Source organism: Streptopelia decaocto, assembly GCF_964273445.1.
Source record: "Streptopelia decaocto genome assembly, chromosome: 18".
NCBI lineage: Eukaryota > Metazoa > Chordata > Aves > Columbiformes > Columbidae > Streptopelia > Streptopelia decaocto.
In genome coordinates, this window is record NC_138673.1 from 6,926,860 (window position 1) to 6,944,294 (window position 17,435).

Consider the following 17,435-nt stretch of genomic DNA (forward strand, 5'->3'; position numbering starts at 1 on the left):
GATCATCCAGTCCCAGTTGTGTACCTGAATCCTGAACCAGGTTTCTTCTTGCCTCCTGTGGCTGAGGAAGCGAGGCACGTTTCAACTCAGCTCTAGGCAGAGCTGAAGCAAGAAGCAAATTGGTCTGGCCCTCAAGGAATGTGGCAGGGTGGAGAGGTGGGATCCAGCAATGAGGGTGCACAACCTGCTGATTGTGCCCCAGAATTGGCAACGTGAGCTGCCAGTGGAAGAGATTAGCTGTGAAACTATGCGCTGAGTTTGCAGGGCTTTTCAGCTCAGCGTGCTAATCTCTGAGCGGCACCGGCAGGCGAACACCTCAGCCTGACCGAGCACCCCGAGGCTTTGCAAGGAATAAGATGGAATTGGACAGTTTTGGCTCACGCTGAAGCCTTTCCTCGTGTGCCGGTGCCAACCTCCTCCCACCCCACACTTCCAGCTCCCCAGCTGACCCCTCAGCCAAGTCCAGCTGCAGGGCTGAGGTGCCTGGGTACAAGAAATGCACCCAGTTGTTAGACCTAGTGAAGAGGTGCTGCAAGACAAGGCTTGCATGGAGGAATGATCCTCAGACCACCTTGGGAGGCTTTTGTGGAGTTTGGCACAGTAAATGCCAAGCTGGGGATGGGCGGGATCTGTGGATAACCCAGTGTATTAATCATCAAGACAATCTGAAGGAGAAGGGAGGTGAACACTGGGAGGCAAAGAGACCAAGCACTCCATTGGGCAAAAAGTGAACCAGCCAGCTTGGGATGTGACAAGGAGCCGTGTCAGGAGGTGCTGTGCCCTTTCTGTGGCCCACTGGGGGGTCATCATCTGTTCTTCATGCCCGGTGCAGGACATAATTTCTGCCAGCTTGCCCAAGTGTCTCACGTGCCCATCTCTCTTACAGTCCTTTTCTTTTCTTGGCTTCAGCGTCTCCCCTGTCAGCCCGTGTGGGATGAAGAGGAAGGCAGGCTGCGCTGGCCCTCCTGCCCCACTTGGGTGGGCAATTGGAGGCTCTCAGGGGGTCCTGTGCTCAGCATGGTGTTGTTCTTCCTGCCGTGCAGCCCTCTATTCCTGAGCAATGGTCCCCACAAGCCTCTCCTTGCCCAGACGTGGGGCTCCAGCAGGACTGGGACTGTAGCACGGGCGTGCAGCAGCCTCCTGCGCAGGCAGGGCCATGCAGAATGTGCCAGCCCTCTGCCCTGCAGCCCGACAGGGTTTGTCCTCTGTCCCCTAACAACCTCTGCTCTTTGCAGGTCTTCACGACTCCCGCACAGCAACCGGTGGCCACCCCTCTGATGACCCCCAGTTACTCCTACACTACCCCCAGCCAGCCGATTACGACGCCCCAGTATCAGCTCCAGGCCAGCACGACGCCCCAGTCCTCCCAGTCGCAGCCATCATCCAGCTCCAGGCAGAGGCAGCAGCCAAAGTGAGTGGCTCTAGTGTCAGGTGCACGTGTCCATCTGTGTCCCATCTTGAGTGCTTTTGTTGATCTTTGTGGAACCGCTGTGTTGGGGTTGCCTTGCACCTTCCTGCATGGGACCCTCGGGGAGGAAGGACAGGGGATGAAGAGGTTGAGAGCAGCTCTGCGGAGAAAGACATGGGGGTTACCATGGAGGAATGGTTGGGGTTGGACATGAGCCGGCAACGTGCACTTGCAGCCCAAAAGGCCAATTGTATCTTGAACTGCATCAAAAGGAGCGTGGGCAGAAGGTCAAGGAAGGGGATTCTGCCCCTCTGCTCTGCTGTGGTGAGACCCCCCTGTAGTGCTGGTCCAGCTCTGGTTCCTCAGCACAGGGCACACATGGACCTGTTGGAGAGGGGCCAGAGGACCCACAGAAATGATCCAGGCTGGAACAGCTCTGCTGGGAGGACAGGCTGAGAGAGTTGGGGGTTCAGCTGGAGAAGAGAAGCTCCGGGGAGACCTTATTGCAGCCTTTCCGTACTTAAAAGGGGCCAATAAGAAAGATGGGGACAGACTTTTTAGCAGGGCCTGTTGCTATAGGACATGGGGTGGTGGTTTTAAACTCAAGGAGATTCAGGCCAGACATGAGGAAGAAATTTTTAACATTGAGGGTGGTGAGAGCCTGGCCCAGGTTGCCCAGAGAGATGATGGATGAACCATCCCTGGAGACATCCCAGGTCAGGCTGGATGGGGCTCTGAGCAACCTGAGCTGGTGAAGATGTCCCTGCTCATGGCAGGGGGGGCACTGGGGGAGCTGGGAAGGTCTCCTTCAACCCAAACTACTCTATAACTCTACAAAACTCTCCTGTTGGTGTGTCTCACCTCCTCCCTATGCCGTTGCAGGACCAACAGTCACGCTGCGATCGACTGGGGGAAGATGGCCGAGCAGTGGCTCCAGGAGAAGGAGGCTGAACGGAGGAAACAGAAGCAGAGGTTGACTCCTCGCCCGTCACCCAGCCCCATGATCGAGAGCACACCCATGTCCATCGCTGGGGATGCCACACCGCTGCTGGACGAGATGGATCGATAGGTCGTGCTGCACCTGACCTGGAGCCTCCGCGCTCTTCTCCAGGAAGGGGAATGGAGACTAACCAGTGGCAAACAACTTCCCTTCCCTTAGCCACATAACTCCTGTTTTATACATTGTGACATGGTGGGAAATGACTCGTGGTGACGCACACCTGAGCGAACGGATAAACTTGGCAGGATTGGTCTAAATATATATACTATATATAAATATATCATAGGAAGGGACACTGCAGCGGCCTCTGCCTTTTGGGCCCTGCTTCACCACTTTGGAAGCTCAGCAAAGTAAGAGTGAGGTCAAGTGAGCCTGTCCTTGTAGGTGCGCAGCACTCTGCTTTCGCCACAGAGACTGGAAAGCAAACGTAGCTGAAAGCGCAGACCGTCGGCCTGGAGTGAGCCCGGTCATTTGGATTCTTGCAAACCCTGACTGTCACCTCTCCTTGTCCTGAGCGCACAAAGCAAAGTCACGGGGGTTATGACGAGCAAACTGGAGTTCTCAAAAAGTTTCTGTTGTTGTTTGCTCCATGTTTTCTTGCGTTACAGGCTCTGCGGAGTCTGTGCCGACCCCCAGCTGTGTTGACGGGTCTAGCACAGCGGCTCTGGGACTTGGGGTCTTGCCGGAGGGAAATGCACTGTCATACCAAAGGCTTGCTCTCTCCTCTGGCTTCTTTTGGAACAATATTTATTTAGTTTTGATTTATTTTTTTTAATCAGACTGCGAAGCTAAACGCCAGCCAACGGCAGCTTTTCCGAGCGCAGGCCGGACATGTGGGCTAAAGTGCTGCAAGAGCAGCTGCTCCTGTGGTGGAGAACGCGAAAGCAGCTGGGAGTGCATGGCGTCCTCCTCCATACCCGCTTAACCCTGCCCGGTTGTAACCAGAGCGGTGAATAAATAGTGTTTCTACCGAACGCTAGTTGAGAGGTTTTCTGCCTGCACCCTGCGCTGCCTGCCCTCTCCTCTTAGCAATGGATTTGCTTGGAAGCAGCATTAAATGGTGAAAGTCGATGCTCCTTCTTCCTTTGTTGCTTGGAGTTGCCCTCTGCGTGCTGAAACTTTTGTGGAAAAGCTGATTTTTGTTGAGCTGACAAAGAATAATGTTTCATTTGGAATGTGTCGTATAGATACATCGCCCTGCCAGCCGGGCACCTTCCTGGAGCCCCACGTCTCTCACTGGCTGGGAGAGGTACTGGGGGGCCTGGGAGGGGACAGCGCATGGAGGTAACTTGTATCGTGTCAGAAACAGCCGCTGCAGCATTGCAGAGCGACCGCCGGTGCTGAGAGCCATTTCTGAACTGGAAAGTTCCTGCTGCACACACTTTAGCCTCTCCCGCTTTGTTAGTAGGGATTTTCTATGGAAGCAAGAGTCTTTGTTCCTTCCAGGGGCTCCTGCTTTGCCTCCTCTCGCTAGGAAATGAGCACGAACAAGCAGATCTGAAGAAACAAAGATCTTTTTTTTGCATGTAAATGCTCCTGAAGAATGGCGGCGACCCGGGAGACAAAGCAAAACTGTTCCCACAGAGGAGCGCAGGTCCCGGCTTCCACGCCATCATCTCCACGGTACTGAGGGGTAACGCAGTTGTGTTCCTCCCCTGACACCGCGCGGGCTGGAGGAGCCTTTCCGGGGCCCACGGCTGCCAGAGGTTGCAGGTGTACTAACTTTACGCTATTTTTTTATTTTATGAAACTCTGTATGATGGGAATTTGATTTGGAGCAGCTCCTTACCCAGGGCTGTGTCAGACCCATACGGGAGGGGCTTAGTTGTGCGTTGTTGGCTCCTTTTTGGCTGTCTTTGGTTTTAGTTTTCCCTTGCCGTCAATAAAAATTCTACTTTTTGGGAAGCTGCCCGCACGCCCTATGTCTGTGCTTCCTGCGGGACACAGTGGTTGCCACAAGGACTTTGCACCCATTAGCAGCACCCGAGAGGGTGCGACGCCTGGCTACAACCTTGGTATTTCCCCCTTGGGCTCTCGTGATCCGTTTATTTCAGGGATTTGGGGCAGCACCTCCAGGGTTTGCACGTGGCAGCTCCACTCTCCGTGTCTCGGTGCTGCTGATCTCCCCAGGCTGGCGTTGGCAGAACAGCTGTCGCTCCAGCTTTTTCCCAGTTCTGGAATTTGATGCTGGGGTGGGAAGATCTCGCTACCGGCCTCAGCGGGTAGGAGAGGGGACGCTGTGCCAAGCCACACTTCCTGCTCAGAGGCCTTTTGCAGGAGTTGGTGGCAACGCCCCAGCTGTGGCCACTGCCCCAAACCCTTTGGCACAGGAACCTGGTTATCAGAGAGTCAGGCTGTGATCACTGACCGCTGTGTGGGGACACAGGGAGCATCTGCCTTTGTCCCAGGGCTGGAAAAGCTTCTATTGTCTCTCTCCAAAGGCATTTGAGGAGCCTCCAGGCAGAGACAAAGCCCCTGCTGCTTGCTGCCATTGCTGGGGGCTGGAGAAGGAGCTGCTGGGGGAGCACGGTGCTTCTCCCAGCCTGGGGGGCTGGAACTCAACCCTCTGTGGCAGGGTGGCGAAAATCAGGGCTCTGGACAGGAGCTGTCCCCCCAACCAGAGCGGCAACTCGCCATCCCTGGTGCCCAGGAAGGTGACACACGGGCAGGAGCAGCGGGGGACGGCTCAAACCCGCTCACTGCCCTTCTCTTTTTTGCGCAGAGGTTTTCCCCCGGCGCAGGTTGGCTCTGGCGCCCTGTGGAGCTGGGCACTGGGACCGGCCGAGTGCTGGCTCACAGGTGCTCCCCTCCCGCAGTCCCATAAATGGGATCAGCCCCGGGATTCCCCTGGGTCCCCCCAGGGTGACCCTCCCACAGACACAGACCCAGCACCGCACCATCTGCTCGAGCCACCAGCTTTATTACACAGCCCAGACCTGCGCGGGGCAAGGGGGGAGTCAGGTCTGTAGCCCCGGATCTTGCGCAGGCTCTGCCTCAGCTTTGCTTTTCAGCCTCTTCTTTCTGTATCTCTCTTTCCTCCTCCTCTTCCCGCTGGCAGTGGGGGCCGGGGATGGGGGGGCTGGGGCTCGTTCCCTGCCCAATTCCCCCCATCCCAGAGCATTGCTCAGGATGGCATTGGCTTCCTCCAAATCTGGCAGTGGGACCCGTGGGTCCTGCGCAGTGGGGGCAGCGGCTGCGGGACGGCTCAGCTCCCTGTTTTCAGAAAGACCTTTCTTTTTCAGACCTTTCCCCTTCTTTTTCTTGTCTTTCTTCTTCCCCTTCCTCTCTTTCTTGGCTGCCTTGGGGGGGATCAGCGGGCGGACAGGTGCTGGAACGGCTCCTCCGCCCACACTGCTCCATGGGGGGCTCAGAGGGACCCCCTCAGGCCTCGCCGCCCGGTCGATCAGCTCCCCGCCAAATTCATACAGCACCGGCTCCCTGGGCACCGCGACGGCCACCGTGTTGTACGCCTTGCACCTGCGGAGAGCGCGGGGTGAGCTGAGCCCCCGCAGGGCTTTGGGGGGCCGATCCCTGCAGCGGGGGCACTCACCAGACGTAGAGGTAGGGCTCCACGCACTCCTCCTTGTAGGTGAACTCGAAGCAGGGCACCTGGATGACGTTGAAGAAGGCCTGGCCCACCACCCGCGACGCCGTGTCGTTCACCTGCCGCAGGCACTCCTTCAACCTGCCGCGGGACACAGTGGGGTGAGGGGGGCCGAGAGGGGCTGGGGGGACACTGTGGGGCACGGTTGGGCGCAGGGCTGCTCACCGGCGGTCGCAGTCGCAGTGGCTGATGGTGTGCCAGCGCAGGTTGCGGTACCCGTAGCGGGCGGTGAAGGGGTGGATGACGTGCTGGCAGTGGTCATGGTCCCGGCAGCACCGGTCTGTGTCCCGATGTTCCCCTACAGGGAAGGTGTGGGGTGCAGGGAGGGCTGGGGCTAAGTGGGGTTGGGATTAGGGCTGGACCGGGGCTGAGCTGGGCTAGGACTGGGATCAGAATTAGATCAGACTAAGAGGGGACTGGGATCAGACTGGGATGGGTAGGTGCTGGGACTGGACTGTCACTTGGATGGGGACAAAGTTGACACCAGGATGGGGACTGGGGCAGCACCAGCACCACAGTGGGGATGAGACTGGGACTAGGCTGAGATCAGAGTGGGGACCAGGACTGAGCCAGGATAAAAAGAGACTAGGCTGGGATCAGGAGGGAACAGGGAGTGGACCAGGTTGGACCAGTGCTGGGATGGGGACTGAACTTGTGTGGACCAGGACTGGATGAGCACTGGGATAGGGACCAGGCTGGGGACAATGATGTGTGGGGACCAGGATGGACCAGCCCTGTGATAGGGACTAGACAGAGACGAACTGGTGGACTGGGACTGGAGCAGCACTGGGATGAGGTCTGAGCTGGGAGAGATAGGGACAGAACTAGCACACGGATGGGGACTGGACTGAGATAGATGAGGACTGACCCAGCACTGGGATGGGGACTTGGGCTGGGCTGGGGTGGAGCAGCACTGGACATGGATGGGATGGGATCGGATGGGATGGGATGGGATGGGGTGGGGACAGGTAGCAGCGGCCCCGCCGCCCTTACCCAGCTGCTCGTAGGTATCCGCGTTGCTGCCCGCTCCGCACCACAGCGTCCCGGGGTAGGTGAGCCCGCGGCGGGCGCGGGGCCGTCCCGGCGGGGCCGCTCCGGTGCCGGGGGCCGCTCCGGGGGTGGCTGCCAGCAGGAGGAGGAGAAGGAGGCGACGGAGCATCCCCGGGTCGCACATGGCACCGACCCGCCCGCCGCCGTGGAGCCGCCTTATAGATCCCCGCAGCCCGCCCCCGCGGGGCGGCCCGGCCCGGCCCGGCTCCGTGCGGCGCGGCCCGGAGAGCCGGGATGCTGGAGCCGCTGCCCGGAGCCGCGGCGCATTCCGGGTCCCGCCGCCCGCCGGGAAGGGGTTACCCCTCCCGGTGGGGCCGGGCCCCGTTGCTGTGGCAGCCGGTGGGGTGATGTGCCGGGGCCGGTAACGCGCCGGCCACAACGCGCCCGCCCCGTGACGCACCGGCCCCCGCACGACCCCCGGCCCCGGAGCGGCCCCCGACGGGAGAAGCATGTTCCTGTGGCCCCGTGTCCCGATCCACGGATGCTCCTGCAGCCCCATGTCCCGAGCCACAGGTGATCCTGTGCTCCCCCATCCCTGTCCCACAGATACTCCATTAAAGTCCATGTCCCTGTCCTATGGATGCTCACTGCAGCCCCACATCCCCATCCCAGTGATGGTCCCTATAACTCCACATCCTCATCCCAGAGATGGTTCCTGTTACCCCACGTCCCCATCCCATGGTTGCCCCACAGTGCCTTTCCCAGGGGCAGCCCCGGTGCCCTATGCCCAGCAGGGCTGGCAGCCACACGCGCCCAGCGGGTCCAGCGCAGCCGCCAGGACTCGCCCCCTTTGGCTGGTTCCCCCACCACAGAGCCCATTGACAATCCGGACACAGAGCTGGCACAGTGGGTGGCCAAGGGAGCCAGTGCTCGGTGAGGCAGGATGGTGCCTGGACTCCCCAGCGAGGACGTGTGCAGCCTCTCAAAGTCCCTGCGCTGCCCAAAACCCCAGAGGTCATGGGGCTGCATGCTGAGCATCACCCCAGCTTGCTGACCCTTGCACCCATGGGGTGCCAAGGGCATCATGCTGCCCGTGCTGTTCCTGGTGCTGGGTACTGGAGACACTCACGCAGGGTGTGAACACCCCTGCCCTGGTGCTCCCACCACCCAACAGCCTGCCCAGGACAGCAGAGCCCAGTTGGGGACGTTGCCGGCCCGCAGGCAGCACTCCTGCCTGGCACCCGCCCAGGGCCCAGCTGGCCAAGGGTGCTGGCGGGTGCCCGGTGCCGCAGGGGCTGTCCCCGCTCAGCTGTCGCTGTCTGTGACGCTCCCTGTGACGGTCCTGCTCGGCTCAGCCCCGCCGCCAGCACCCAGGTACGGAGCCGACCCAGGCTCGCTGGGACCCCGGGGTGCCCACGTGAGGGTGCGGATGGGGAGGGTGGGGGGCACCAAGCCACAGGGAGCCCTGAGGGGACTGTGGGTGTGGGGGTCTCAACCCTGATGCACGCTCAGTGCTTGCAGTGCCTGAGGTCCCCACGCATGGACCTGTGCCACGTCCCCGCCACCCGGGAGAAGGGCTGGTACCTGGCGCTGATGGCTCCCAATGTCAAGGGTCCAAACTACGCCTGGCTGGACCCCTCTCGGCTCTACTGCCACCCGCAAGTACCAAACACTCAGGGCAGAGGGCACCTGTGGAGGTGCTGGGGTGGGCTGCAGCTCCGCAGGGTTGTTGGGGCACCCGCCTGTGCCCGTGGGCACCAGCACGTGGGCTGTGGGTGCCCATGATGGGCTGCAGGCACCCAGCACCGCCGCTCTCCCCTCAGGGCTTGCAGGACTGTGTGGCCGACCTGCTGCAGCCCTTCCAGGGAGACCCCATCGACATGGTGGCCGGCATCGATGCCATGGGCTTCATCCTGGGTGAGCAGGGATGCGGGTGAGCCCAGGGTCCCCGTCCTTCAGCCCCACAGGGTCTGACGGTGCCGTGTCCCTCCCCCAGGCGCTGCTGCTGCCACCACACTGCGGAAAGGCTTCCTGGCCATCCGCAAAGCTGGGCACCTCTGCGTGCAGACTCTGGAGCAGCCCTACAGCGACTACTCAGGCCGGGAGAAGGTGATGGAGGTCCGCACCGACGCCATCTCTCCAGGTGAGCCAGCAGGACACTCCCATTGTGGAGAGGGGGTGGCCGGCATGGGCACCGGGCGCTCAGCCACAGCCTCTGCCCCTCCCCAGGTCTGCGCATCCTCCTTGTGGACCAGTGGGTGGAAACCGGGGGCACCATGCGAGCGGCCATCCAGCTGGTGGAGCGGCTGGGAGGGGTTGTGGCAGGTAGGACGGGGGTGCCAGGGTACCCCGGGGTGCACCCATGGGTGCAGCAGGAACACTGCCCTGCACCCTGGGGTGGCCGGTGCTGATCCCCGCCTTGTCTTGCAGGCGTCGCCGCCATCTGCATCGAGGACAGCGAGGGCGGGCGGTGGATCCAGGAGCGCTACAAGTGCTCCCACTGTGTGCCCCCCCGCCTGCAGCCCCGCTTCAACCGCCACCAGCTGGGCTGGGAATGATGAGGGGCTGGCACCCCACGTGTCGCCCCATGTTGTGCAGGGCTGCTGGTTCTTTGGGGCAGGGCATCTACCACCACATTTAGCTTTCATCGTACATAAGATGGCAACCCCCGCTTGGTGGCAGCCGTCCTCCCCTGGCTCCATCCCCCTGCCTCCCCACAAGACTGGGGGGTCAACCCAGGGGCAGCCGCAGTTGGCCTTGGCCCCCAGCCTCACACCTTTGTTAAAAAGCATAAAAAATGTTTTATTAAGATAAATGAGAACCCGAGAGCATCTGCCCCTGCGAGCAGTGCCTGGGTTTGCATAGCTGAGGGAGCCACACGGGTGCTCCTGCCCACGCGGCTGTGGGTGCCCGGGCAGACGGGGGGCCGGGGGTGGCAGGGATGGCGCCTGGGGGGCCAGCCGAGGCCACCCCTCTTTGGTCCAGAGGTGTGAGCACCTGGGGGGGCCAGGGGCTGCCACCTCACTGGCAGCACTTGGGTTTCTTGCGGGGCGCTGACAGGTACAGGTCGCTCTCGTTGCTGCTGATCCCTGGGAGGGGCACAGGGAGGGTGGGTGTGGGATAAAGGGGGGACACCCATGTGGGGACAGCTCGGGGTACTCACGCACGGTGTCGCCGATCTTGCGGGCGCTGCTGCGCTCCAGCTCGGCCAGCACGCTGCTCTCAAAGGTCAGCGCTGCCACACGGAAGAAGAAATCCCGCACGTTCTCTCCTGCACCGTGGGAGGAAACCCCCTGAGTGTCCCCTCACCCGGCTGGACCCCAGGGTCTGCATCCCCCACCTGGACGGGGACCCACCGGTGAGCGAGGAGACAGCCCAGTACTCCGCCTGCATCTCCTGGGCCACCTTCAGAGCATCCTTCTCCATCAGGCTGTACTGCGCCGGCGTCTGCCACCGGGTGACAGGATGGCGGGTGGGTGACAGGGACAGCCCCGCCGAGCCGGGGCACAGGGAGCTCGTGGGATGGGGGACACACTCACGCTCAGGTCCTTCTTGGAGCCCACCAAGAAGAGGATGACGTTGGATGGGTCATTCTCCTTCAGGGCATCAGCCAGCCACTGCCTGCGGGGGCCACTGTCACCGGCCGGTGGCCAAGTGCTGCCCTCTCGCTCGCACAGCGCAGCATCGCCGGCAGCCCCACACCCTCCTGCTCGGCTGTTACCCCCCAACCCTCCCTACCACCCCCCACGCTCAACCCGAGTCCCACCTGGTCCCTTTGCCCATGTGTCACCTACCGTGTGTGCTCCAGGGACGCCACGTCGTTGACATCGAAGACGATGACGATGGCTGGAGGGGGGTAAAAGGAGGGGTGAGATGGGGACAGGGGCAGCCGGTGGGGGTGGGATGTGGTGGGGACCTCACCTTGCGCTCCCCGGTAGTAGGTGGAGGCGATGCACTTGAAGCGCTCCTGTCCGGCCGTGTCCCACCTGGGGGTGCGGGAGGTGAGGGGGGGCCGTGGGGTGCGCGGGGAGGGGGTTGGCACCTACTCACAGCTGCAGGCTGAAGGGCACCCCCAGCACCTCGAACCGCTCCATCTCAAAATCCACCCCGATGGTCGCCTTGTAGTTCTTGTCAAAGGTGTCCTTGCAAAAGCTGGGGGGGGGAAGGGTGTCAACAGCCCCCCAGTTCACCCTCCTCCACGACCTACCCTTGGGGACTCAGTGCCCCCACCCCGAGGGTGCCCAGCACCAGGGTCCAGCCAGAGACAGGCTCAAACCAAAGTGCTGCTCTCCTTTGTGGGGGGGCCTCTTCCCCTGTCCCCCCCTCCGCAGACCCTCCCCAGGGAGGTCCCGTTACCGGTTGATCAGGCAGGTCTTCCCCACCGAGAGGTCCCCCACCACAATGATCTTGGAGATCTTGAACCTGGCGGGCAGGACGACACGTGGCCGCTCAGCGGGGTGGGGGGGTCCCTGCCTGTCCCCCCCAGCCAGCCATGGGGACAGAAGAGTTCATGGGGTGGACGGGTGTCGCCCACAGCCCCCCGTGTCCTGCAGTGCCCTGCAGCCCGGCTCTCCCGCCCGCTGCCAGCCGCGGCACAGCTTGGACCCTCTTTCCCCCCCTCCGCACCGAATTCCTGCGCCGTGACGCAGGGCTCGGCACACGGGCAGCGCCGGCAGCCACGCGGCGTCAGGGACCCCCCACGCGCGGCTGGTGGGGCCGTGGGCCCCTCGTCACCAGCTCCCCCACCCAGCCCCGGGGTGGGGGCCCCCGAATCGCCCCAAACTCACCCCACGGTGCCCGTCCGCTGCTCCTGGCAGGCGCTGGCCACCCCGGGGTGGAAGGCGGGGCGGGCGTGCAGGGCGGCCTCCTTCCGAAAACACTGGCCAGGGGGACAAAGGAGGACACCGGGGTGAGCACGGGGCTCAGCGAGGCCACCCCTGGGTCACTGTTGTCCCCGCCCTGCTCACCGGGGGCAGGTCGGCGATGACCCTGTCCCTGCGGACCGGAGCCAGCATGTTCATTGTCCCGCGGGGACGCCTGGGTGGCCGGGGGGAGAGGGGACAGGCCAAAGGCCACCGCGAGGCCTGGGGACAGAGGGAGCGGTGATGTCCCCGTATCCCAGCTGTCCCCATGCACAGTGTCCCTGATTATAACTGTTCCTGTGCCCTCAGGCAGGGCTGTCCCCCTATCCCAATTGTCTCTACATCCCTGTGTCCTGGCTGTCCCCACATCCCCAGGCGTGACTGTCCCTGTGTCACAGCCACCCAAAGATCTCTGAGTGTGGCTGTCCCCACACCCCAGCTGTCCCCATGTCCCAGTGCATCGCCCCATCCGTGTGCATGGCTCTCCCCTCGTCCCAACTGTCCCCACAGCCCAAGTGTGCCATCCCTGGGTATGGTTGTCCCCACGTCCCAGCTGTCCCCATGTCCCCAGATGTGGCTGTCCCCATGTCCCAGCCACCCCTCCATCCCTGCACACCAAGGTACCACTGTCCCTGTGTCCCAGCTGTCCCCACATCCCAAGTGTGGCATCCCAGTGCACGACCATCCCTGTGTCACGCTGGTCCCCGTGTCCCCAAGTGTGACTCTCCCAACATCCCATCCATCCCCAAGTCACCGTGCCCCACTGGTCCCCATGTCCCCACGCACGCCTGTCCCCGCGTCCCATTCATCCAGTGTCCCACCTGTATGCCTGTCTCCTTGTCCCACCCGTCCCCGCGTGTGCCTGTCCCCGTGTCCCCCCCATCCCATTCACGCCCATCCTCGTGTCCCCACGTCCCCACACCCCCGCGTGTGCCTGTCCCCGGGTCCCCCACCCTGTGTCCCCCGTGCACAGTCCCCACCATCCCCAAGCACATCCCCCACTCGCATCCCTGTCCACGGCCAAGCCCGCCCCGCCCCGTCCCGGTGCCCTCGGCGGGGGAACATGCAGCGGGTCCCCGTTCCAGCGAACCTCCCGGCTCCGGTAGCGGTGCTCGGCGCCGCCCGCCCAGCCCCGGACAAACCGGCGTTGTGGCTCCTCCCCCGCGGGGGCGGGGCCGGGAACCCGGTTCCTCGGGGCCGGGCCACCGCGCTGCTGCCCGCGCGATGTGACCCCGGTAACCGCCACACCGGGGCTCGTCCGGCCCCGCCGGCGGGGCGGCAGCGTGGGGGGGGCAGCGGCAGGACTACAACTCCCATGAGGCTCCGCGGTGCGGGAGCGCATTTGCGCATGCGCACAGGAGGCAGCCGACCAGCACTACCATTCCCGGCGTGTCCCGCGGCGCCGCGAGAGTTGCAGTGGCGAAGGGAAGTCTCGCGAGATTTGGCGCTATAAGCCCGTGCGCGGCTGGGCGGGCGACCCCTTTCCGCTCCCGCCCGGCCAGGATGGCGCCCAAGGCCAAGAAGGAGGGTGAGCGCTGCGGGCCCGGGGCTGCGCGGCGGCGGGAGGCCGTGCAGAGGCGACCCCCGGTGCGCGGGTGTTGGCGGGGAGGCCGGGCTGAGCGGGGCGGGGGGTGATGGAGGGTTGCGGCGCGATGCTGGGCCGCGAACACGTGGAGGGGCCTGCACCGGCGGCACGGCCCGGTTTGTGTGGAGGACCCAAGGACCCTCAGGGTGTATGGGGTGTGAGGAGACTGGGGAGAGAATGAGTTTCTGAGGCCGCTGGTGAGGTGGGAGCCTGGTTTGTTGCGGGGGGAAGGGGGAAATTTGATCCCCCTTGGGCGCTTTGGGGAGGTCTTGGCTGGGTGAGGGAGCGTGGGCCGCTCGGAGGGTCCTGTTCGTTGGGCTGTGTGATGGGGAATCCATGGCCCGGTGGGGCAGGTAGGGGATTGCGTTGTGCAAATCCTGGTTGTGCTGACTGAGCCGTTGTCACAGCTGTGCCTCCGAAGACAGAGGCAAAGGCGAAGGCGCTGAAGGCCAAGAAGGCCGTCCTGAAGGGGGTCCACAGTCACAAGAAGAAGAAGATCCGCACGTCGCCCACTTTCCGCAGGCCCAAGACCCTGCGACTGCGGCGGCAGCCCAAGTACCCCCGGAAAAGCGCCCCACGGAGAAACAAGTATGTGTGGGCTGTTGGGCTCTGCCCTGCCCAGGGCTTTATGGGGTGGGGACCTGCGTCCTTCTGGAGGTCCCAGGGTGACACTTTGCCAATATGCTACCCTGGGAGCTGAGCTTCATGTTGGTGACAGATTGGTGGGCGTTTGGGGTGCAGGTGATGATTTAAAGCGACCAAAGCCTGAGAGTTCGTGATTAGAGCTTTTATTTGGCAGCTGATGCACCCCAGACTTTCTTAGGTGGCAGCTCTGGTATTTGAAAATCCTTGAAGTGCAGAGGTGTCTTCTGCCAGCTTTCTGCTAACCACAGGGTTTGTCTTCTGCAGGCTGGACCATTATGCCATTATCAAGTTCCCTTTGACCACAGAGTCTGCAATGAAGAAGATAGAGGACAACAACACTCTGGTTTTCATCGTTGATGTCAAGGCAAACAAGCACCAGATCAAACAGGCTGTTAAGAAGCTGTATGATATCGATGTGGCCAAGGTCAACACATTGATTAGGTGAGAAAAGAGGGAGAGCAGGTAATTGGTGGGTGCCTTTAGCAGAAAACGTGAACGTCAGCCGTTGTGGGTGTTCACACTGAGTGTGGGATTAAGCTCCGTAGCATTTTCAGTGTTAAAGTTTTGAGAAATGCAAATTGTGACTGAACACATCTCAGTGGAAGTGGGAAATGTTGGTAGACCTGAGGGTTGGCTACATCAGGCAGTTCTTCGAACACCCAGCAAGTCTTGTGCAAGTGATGTAAACATTTTTTTACCACTGAATAGAGTGATGTTTCCAAAGGAACCACTGATGCACACTGCTGTAGCAGGAAGGTGGGACAGGTGGGAGGAGTTGTGCCTCTGTTCTGATGCCTCCTCTTCCTCCCTAGGCCTGATGGGGAGAAGAAGGCTTATGTCCGACTGGCTCCAGATTACGATGCGCTAGATGTAGCCAACAAGGTGAGAAATCTTTGAAGCTTTGCAGCTCCAGTTAGCTGCCTTGTATATTCTGCATCTGATTGTTCCTCATGGCATACAGGTACTAGTGCTTCAAGCACAGTGGCACTTCTGTGGAGTGTCCTCGTAGTTAGACAGGATCTGGGTGTTCAGAAGCGAAAGCATGTGCTCTAGCAAAGCGCAGTTCTGCCTGGAAAGTGGTGAGGTTAGGTGGGGAAAGTTATGGAGAGAGAAATGCTGCTGTTCTCCAGTCCTCCATGGAGGGGCTCCACAGGACCGCAGCAGCTTCTGGGTTGAAACAGCATTTGTCCTCACAGTGTTCCTGGCCAGTGCTGTTGGCAGTTCATTAGAATGGGGGGAATGACGCCAGCGGCACCGCTGCGCTGCTGGCTGGGGCTAAGGAGGGGGGTTTACTGGGCAGGTGGCTGTGTCTGGAAGTGGCCAACAGTTTAGTCCTCATGGTGGAGGCAGCCATGATACAAACCAGGGGAATGTGGCACAGCACAAGGGTCACTGCAGAATAAATGCATAAAGTGGTTGTGTAAGGCACTAGGGCAGGTCTTGGAGGAAGAAGCCTTTCTTGGGAGGACAGGAATCCTGGGGAGATGCAGCGATGGCTGTGGTGGAGGCTCTGCCTTTCTGCCACCGTAACATCTGTTTTAACCTGCTTTCCTTCTTTGCAGATCGGAATAATCTAAACTGCATCCACCAAGGACTGTACAGACAGGATAATAAACCCTGTGACACCACTGAGGCGCTCGTGTGTTTTGTGACAGCGTAGCCCGTGCCAAAGGGAGTGCACCGTGAACTTTTGGGGCTTTGTTTCAGTAAAGGGGGTTCCTCCCTCCCTCGCTGGCACTGGATGGGCAGAGCTCACTGCAGTGTGAGAAGATTGCATGGGCTGGCAGTGCTGTCTTGTGCCTGTGGTCTCCTGGGTCGCTGACGAGTTCTCTGGGCTGTGGGTAGACAAGAGGTGATGCTCCCCAAATCTCAGTATCTCTGTTTAGTTACCTGACACCTCAGGTTTCCTCCTGCATTTTGTTGCCTTGTGTAATTAGCATGTGCTTGTGATCAGCATTATCAGTGTCCTGCAAAGCTTTGTGGAGCTGATGGGTGCCCAGGAGGCAGGTAGTAGCTGCAGCAAAAACACATTCATGGTTCAGATCGGGCACAAGCAGAGCATTGCACCATTTTCAGAGTGTATCAACTCTCTGCTTATGCTGCAGGCTTCACTTGATGAAGCCCTCAAGCTAATATCACTGGAGCTTTGCATGTTTTTTTTGTTTTTCTGGCATGATCCCTTTTCCTTGCACTGCAGTGTGCAAATCGCAGCCTGATTTCCCTGGTACTGTTCCCGTTGTGTTGCCTGTAACCCCACACGGTTCACAGCCCTCATCAGGGCTGTTTGAAAACGAGCTGCTGTTGCTGCCTCGGCAGTCTTGTGCTTCCTGAAGTTTCTAGATGAAACCAGCTTTTCAGAGCAGAGAGTCACAAGAATTTGGAGCGCTGGGTGAGTAGGTGAAGCACGGCCAAGCCTTCAGGAGTGTTTCATCCTAAGTATGTGGTTGGACTTGACTGCGATGGTGAAAGCTGTGAGCAAATATTGATTGATGTAATTGAGCTCTTGGGCAGTGGGGACACAGAGTTCCTTTGAGCCTTTTGCAGGGGGGGGTGGCAGAGTCCTGGGCGGGGTGGTGGGTGGAAAAGGGGGATCTGTCCCAACTGCTGCTGCTCTGGGAACCTTGGGGTGAAGATCTACCACAAAATCTGTGCAGGCAGAGCTTGGCTACTGTCAGCTGGGATTGGCAGTGGGGGCTGCCTGGAAGCACCCCCTTTCTCCCTGTGTCCTGCGCAGTGCTTGGCTGGGCTGGGACGGAGGGGATGCTCCTGCCTGAGCTAAGGGCTCAGAAACTGCCTGGAGGGAAGAGTTGCAGCTTCCCTGGGCAGCGGTCCCTCTCCTGACCCTGTTCCAGCTCTGCAAGCACCCTGGGCACAGCCTGGAACCTGGAGCTCACCCCAACTCAGGTCTCAGGGACTTGAGACTCTGAAAGCGAGGGCTGTTGGCCAGTTTTGTGGGGCCAGATGAGGCTAACAACAGGTCTGTGACATGGCCCTGCTGCTGAAAGCGTGGTGGTGCCAGGCCGTGGGACACCCTGCTCGCTCCTGAGCCTGATGTTCTGCATGTCTTTGGGGTTCAGGGCACCAGCCTAACCATGGCCTGGGCACAGCCTGGGAAGGGGACAAGCAGCAGCAGCGGCTCTGTGGGTCTACCTGAGCCCTGTGCATCCCCCCAGCTGTAGTCACCCCCAGAAAGATGTGGGGAAGAAGTGCCCCTCTTGTAGCAAAGCCTGCAGGTGCGTGCTGCAGTGCGGAGGTGGGGAGGGATCTCACATCAGCGTGACTTGCGGTCTGCCCTCGCCCTGTGCCCGGTGGCTGCTGCTGTCTGGCGCTCGGCTTCCCTG

At 61.0% G+C, this 17,435-nt stretch overlaps 5 protein-coding genes across 7 annotated transcripts in view; 3 read left to right on the forward strand and 2 right to left on the reverse strand.

Moving 5' to 3' along the window:
• SUPT6H (SPT6 homolog, histone chaperone and transcription elongation factor) overlaps positions 1–4,317 on the forward strand; it is a 26,184-nt gene extending 21,867 nt beyond the window's left edge. The window contains exons 36-37 of the mRNA XM_082068495.1: positions 1,236–1,411; positions 2,291–4,317. Of these exons, the coding sequence (XP_081924621.1) occupies positions 1,236–1,411; positions 2,291–2,477 (363 nt within the window). The 3' untranslated portion in view covers positions 2,478–4,317. The remainder of the gene's footprint in view (positions 1–1,235; positions 1,412–2,290) is intronic.
• Positions 4,318–5,365: 1,048 nt separating this feature from the next.
• On the reverse strand, positions 5,366–7,561 carry PROCA1 (protein interacting with cyclin A1; the record flags this gene model as incomplete). The annotated part of the gene is made up of 4 exons (XM_082068787.1): positions 5,366–5,885; positions 5,959–6,093; positions 6,178–6,310; positions 7,006–7,561. The coding sequence occupies 4 exons, from the start codon at positions 7,559–7,561 to the stop codon at positions 5,366–5,368; spliced, it is 1,344 nt and encodes a 447-aa protein (XP_081924913.1).
• Positions 7,562–8,348: 787 nt separating this feature from the next.
• On the forward strand, positions 8,349–9,707 carry LOC309447783 (adenine phosphoribosyltransferase-like). 2 transcript variants are annotated; one of them, XM_082068729.1, is made up of 6 exons: positions 8,349–8,376; positions 8,524–8,664; positions 8,826–8,919; positions 8,999–9,145; positions 9,232–9,327; positions 9,433–9,707. In XM_082068729.1, the coding sequence occupies exons 2-6, from the start codon at positions 8,542–8,544 to the stop codon at positions 9,558–9,560; spliced, it is 588 nt and encodes a 195-aa protein (XP_081924855.1). In that variant the 5' UTR covers positions 8,349–8,376; positions 8,524–8,541; the 3' UTR covers positions 9,561–9,707. The 2 variants fall into 2 exon arrangements, with proteins under 2 accessions (XP_081924855.1, XP_081924856.1); XM_082068730.1 differs by having other exon boundaries at positions 8,353–8,376; positions 8,515–8,664.
• Positions 9,708–9,779: 72 nt separating this feature from the next.
• RAB34 (RAB34, member RAS oncogene family) lies at positions 9,780–13,340 on the reverse strand. Of its 2 annotated transcripts, XM_082068728.1 has the most exons (11): positions 12,955–13,340; positions 11,970–12,086; positions 11,790–11,881; positions 11,359–11,424; positions 11,053–11,154; positions 10,924–10,988; positions 10,797–10,848; positions 10,542–10,623; positions 10,359–10,449; positions 10,166–10,273; positions 9,780–10,091 (listed from the first exon to the last, which is right to left on the reverse strand). In XM_082068728.1, exons 1-11 carry the CDS (start codon positions 13,204–13,206, stop codon positions 10,024–10,026), a joined length of 1,095 nt encoding a protein of 364 aa, XP_081924854.1. In that variant the 5' UTR covers positions 13,207–13,340; the 3' UTR covers positions 9,780–10,023. The 2 variants fall into 2 exon arrangements, with proteins under 2 accessions (XP_081924854.1, XP_081924853.1); XM_082068727.1 differs by having other exon boundaries at positions 10,797–10,988.
• On the forward strand, positions 13,240–15,722 carry RPL23A (ribosomal protein L23a). The gene is made up of 5 exons (XM_082068731.1): positions 13,240–13,392; positions 13,857–14,037; positions 14,359–14,535; positions 14,907–14,976; positions 15,657–15,722. Exons 1-5 carry the CDS (start codon positions 13,368–13,370, stop codon positions 15,669–15,671), a joined length of 468 nt encoding a protein of 155 aa, XP_081924857.1. The 5' UTR covers positions 13,240–13,367; the 3' UTR covers positions 15,672–15,722.
• The last annotated feature ends 1,713 nt before the right edge of the window (positions 15,723–17,435 follow it).